This window comes from Corylus avellana, chromosome ca2, assembly GCF_901000735.1.
Source record: "Corylus avellana chromosome ca2, CavTom2PMs-1.0".
NCBI classification, from domain to species: Eukaryota; Viridiplantae; Streptophyta; class Magnoliopsida; order Fagales; family Betulaceae; genus Corylus; species Corylus avellana.
Genome location: NC_081542.1, coordinates 27,415,103 through 27,419,978, shown reverse-complemented (window position 1 = coordinate 27,419,978; position 4,876 = coordinate 27,415,103). Strand labels below are relative to the sequence as shown.

The following is a 4,876-nucleotide window of genomic DNA, read 5'->3' as shown; positions in this document are numbered from 1 at the left end:
TTAATGCTAACCTTGTCCTATATCCAATTACTAAATTGGCTGTACACCATGTGAATTCTGTTGGAGCATTTAGATTCTTGAAAAGAATTTAAATGAAATAGGATCCAGAATTTATACCAACTGCACTGTTTTCTTTTTCTCCTACCAAAATTTCTGGAAACGGATCTTCTCTATTTTAAAATTTCTTAATTTCTTTTATTTAGTGTATTTTGAAAGGTAGTATTGTCCAAAAGTTTTAATGATGGTAGTGCATTAAATGTAATACCCTTCAAAATAAATTAAATAGAGAAAATTGAGGAATTTTAAAATGGAGAGGATCATTTTCCAAAATTTCTTGGCCAATCCTCCCAAGCAGGCTCTAAGTAACCACAATAAAAAGCTTTAGTGTCTTCTCATCAAAAGATAAAGCAATACTAGTGTCAGCGTCTTCTCATCAAAAGATAAAACAATACTACAAGTTAAAAGAAAGATAAAATTCTGCAAAGTATTTGAAATAAAATTATTTAATTGATAATAATTTGAATAGAAAGTAAACATAATCCTAATAGTAATAGTAAACTTAATCCTAAGAAGGAAATGAAATAATTAAAGTAAATATAATCCTAATAAGAAAACGAAATAAAATTCTAATCAAATAAAATAAAATCTTAACCAAATAAAATAAAATCCTAATCTAAAATAGAAAATAAAATATAATTGGCAATCAACTCGAATTGTGACTATTATTTTCCTTTTGTACTACTATTATCTAAGAACGAGTAAAATTCTAATCAAGAGATAATAGAATTTATTAGAGTGGTAAATCGACAGCTCTCCATTTGAGGGGCTAAAAGACAAGGTTTACGCCCGTCCTAGTTGAATTTATACTTTTGTCCTAGGTATTTTTAGCTAGCCGATCGGGTAGAATTTTGAATAATATTTTTTTTTTAATAAGACTTTGGAATAAATTAAACTTTCTTCCGTGGTTAAAATAAATAAATAAATTAATTAAAGGAAAGACTTGGCGTAGACTATATACATAAATGGTTGACTAGATCTAGTACCTTGCTATAAGATGAGAACAGGACATCCTAAAATCCAACAACAAATCCAGTCTTAATTTGCTTTGTCCAAAACCCTGGTTTCGCTCGCTCGGTGACTCGACTTTATAAGGTTCCATTCAATCTTATATAAATACACATTCTCTTTCTCTCTAAATAGTAAAAAAATACATATTTAGAACTATTTATTGTTTGCTCTTATTATATATATTTTGTATATGTAATTCTGATAACCTCTTATGCTGACTGCAGTTTCACAGTGAAATGTTTTCGCTTCTGCATTTTTTTTTTTTTTTTTTTTTCCCATAGTCAAGTATTGTATTTGACTTTCTCATCATCTACAAATAAATTTACATGATCATTTTGAGTCTTTAGAAAATAAAGAAAAAATATGTGTAAGTTAACAATGAACAAACTCACATGAATAACATAATCATCACATAGACTCTAACTTAAACATTACACTTTAACCCTGTAATTATTATTCTCTTCCTATTCCATCGATCTAGCAACTTACCCCAAATTTAGAATACTCATATTCACATACAACAATCAATATGATTATAATATGATATATTAGAACCTAAACCCAATGGGCATCAATTTCCATTGAACTCATGAGAGTCTAGGGTTAATTAACGTTTTAAATGTAATTAACACATCCAATTAGCAATCCTAGTGTTCACATACCAAAAGCCCTAATTTTAATTCATACTATACAAATTAAGGTTTATGTTCATACTATAAACAATAGTGAAATTAAAGCTTTAAACCCGTTAATCTAACAACCCAAATCTTAAATCATGTATAGAAATCCTCTACACACAAAAGCCTCTAGTTAATTTTAGGAATTTAGCTTCTTACTAAAATTCCTCCAAATTCGGACCTAATCAAAAATTTCATAAATCATTATGATTTCAAACTTGAAATTCAATGGGTGGAACAAAAATTCAAAGAGAAACTAGAGATTTCTCAATGGCATTAATTATAAAAACCCATAAAAAATTCTCATACGACCATACCAAATCAAGAACTAGAAATCCTCACAGAGAAAATATCCAAGATTTACATACATACATAAAGAAAATAACAACAACAAAAAACACAAAAATTTCCAAGTAGCAACAGGAATTTCCAAGTTTCCAAGCCGATAGCTAATCTATGAAGGGGAAAAAAAAAAAAAAAATCAACTTTTCAAATTCTTAACCAAATTTCCAAGCCAAATAATAGAAAAATTAACCAAAATAAAACCGTAGGATTAACCTATAAAGCAAGAACCAACCGGTGGAAGAGAGTTAGGGGGACCGGGACCTATCAATTTTTTTTTTTTTTTTTTTTTGGGGTTTGGGGGGGATCAATATAATTTTTATTTTATTTTTTTACTCCTTAAAATATCTTTTGAGGGAAGTGGAGGGCATGGCCGGACGATCCCTCCCTCCGTCTCTATGTGTAAGCAACGTCATTACAAACATGTATTAATTATAAAGGCTTTTTGGAAGCTAGCTATAACAATTTGAATAATCGGTAATATTTTTTTTAGGAAGTAGGGAGCCATGGTCCCCCCTCCCTACTGTCAACCTAATTAATATTTGTGACAGATTAAATTAACCAAATAATTTTGAAACGGTCGACTTTAATTTATACGATTCTTGTTGTACTCAACATGAGCTCGTCAAGGAATGGTGAGTTGAAGTAAATTAACTGAATTATATAAGCTCTTCATCCGCTTCAGTTTCTTTCCCACTCATCAACTCTTCCTTGAGAAAACCAAAGAAACCAACTCAACCATTTCTTCTCTCTGTACGTACCAAAAATGGCTAGCCTCAATTTTGACCACTCTTCTGTCTTTAACAACAATCCACTAGACCCTGAGGAGTTCAGGCGGCAAGGCCACGTGATGATAGACTTCTTAGCCGATTATTATCTGAATGTTGAGAAATACCCTGTTCTAAGCCAAGTGGAACCAGGATATCTCCGGCAACGTTTGCCGGAGTCCACCCCATATAATCCAGAGCCCATGGAAACCATTCTGCAAGACGTGCAGGAGCATATAATTCCTGGTTTAACACATTGGCAAAGCCCCAACTTCTTCGCTTACTTTCCAAGCAGTGGTAGCACAGCAGGGTTTCTAGGCGAAATGCTTAGTGCCGGATTTAATGTGGTCGGATTCAACTGGATTGCATCTCCAGCCGCCACTGAGCTTGAGACAATAGTCGTGGATTGGCTTGGAGAGACGCTCAAGCTTCCCAAGTCCTTTCTTTTCTCTGGCAATGGTGGGGGTGTGCTACAAGGGACCACTTGTGAGGCCATTTTGTGCACACTCGTCGCTGCAAGGGATCAAATGCTAAGCAAAATCGGGAGAGACAACATGAGAGAGTTGGTGGTTTATGGCTCCGACCAAACGCACATTGCACTCCAAAAAGCAGCAAAAATAGCCGGAATCCACCCAAACAATGTCAGAGCTATCAAGACCACAAAGTCGACATCATTTGCGCTGTCACCAGACTTCCTCCAATCCGAAATGTGCAAAGACATAGAAGCAGGTTTAGTCCCATTGTTTTTATGTGCCACTGTGGGGACTACTTCAACAACTGCCGTTGATCCAGTAGGCGCGTTATGCCATGTGGCAAAAGATTATGGCGTGTGGGTCCACGTCGATGGTGCTTATGCCGGAAGTGCATGCATTTGTCCTGAGTTCCGGCATTTCATGGATGGCGTTGAGAGTGCAAACTCATTCAGTCTCAATGCTCATAAATGGTTCTTAACCACTTTAGATTGTTGCTGCCTTTGGGTGAAAGATCCGAGCGCCTTGATAAAATCTCTCTCAACCAACCCTGAGTACTTGAGGAATAAAGCCACCGATTCAAGGCAAGTGGTGGATTACAAAGACTGGCAGATAACCCTAAGCCGGAAATTCCGAGCCTTGAAGCTGTGGTTTGTGCTTAGAAGCTATGGCGTGGCTAACCTGAGGAACTTCTTGAGAAGTCATGTTAAAATGGCCAAGGTCTTTGAAGAGCTTGTAGCAATGGACAAGAGGTTTGAAATTGTGGTGCCTAGAAATTTTGCTATGGTTTGCTTTAGGGTTTTGCCAAAAGCAATGGGTATAGCTATGCGAAAGCCAAAGCAATCACACCAAATTGGTAACGCTGAGAATGGTCATTATAAGGTCGTAGAAGACGAAGAAGAAGAAGGAAGTTCAAATGAGGTGAACCAGAAGTTATTGGAGTCCATTAACATGTCAGGCCGCGTTTTCATGACTCATGCCGTGGTTGGGAATGTCTACGCCATACGGTTCGCCGTCGGCGCGACTCTGGTAGAGGAACGACACGTGATAATGGCTTGGAAAGTTGTGCAGGAGCATGCAACCGCCATACTAAGCACCAACTAAAAGTAAGCTTTGAGTAAAATTCTATCCATTACCCTTTCTCAATTCTTTGTGGCGTACGTGGTCCTCCAATCAGAAAATAATTTTCAAACACAAAATGCTATAGAAGACTATGCTATTGAATTTACTTATTGAACAGCATTTGAAAGACCAATGAAAGAGGGAGATGCGATGCGGAAATTGTTACAGTCCTTAGCAAGTTAGGACTATAAGTATATCTTTGCCTACCTCTCTGAGATTACTGGGAGCAATATTGTTTTAATCTTTATTTTTATGTAAAAGTCCTAGTTCTACTCCGAGTGGGGCTATAATATTAAGTCCTAATCCTAGTTATGAAAAGAGTCCAAGTCCAAGCGGGATTATAAGTCCTAATACTAGTCTAAATCAGTGTTGTAACCTCTAATTAATGCTCCGTTTGTTTCGCCGTAAAATGATTTTTGGAAAATGTTTT

At 35.7% G+C, this 4,876-nt stretch overlaps 1 protein-coding gene across 1 annotated transcript; it reads left to right on the top strand.

Annotated features, from left to right (window-relative positions):
* Window positions 1-2,853: 2,853 nt before the first annotated feature.
* Window positions 2,854-4,428, top strand: LOC132171816 (tyrosine decarboxylase-like). The gene has a single exon (XM_059583218.1). The coding sequence runs from the start codon at window positions 2,854-2,856 to the stop codon at window positions 4,426-4,428; it is 1,575 nt and encodes a 524-aa protein (XP_059439201.1).
* Window positions 4,429-4,876: the final 448 nt, after the last annotated feature.

Coding starts and splice junctions, on each gene's coding strand:
- LOC132171816 (XM_059583218.1), top strand. CDS start 2,854: ATGGCTAGCCTCAATTTTGACCACTCTTCTGTCTTTAACAACAATCCA.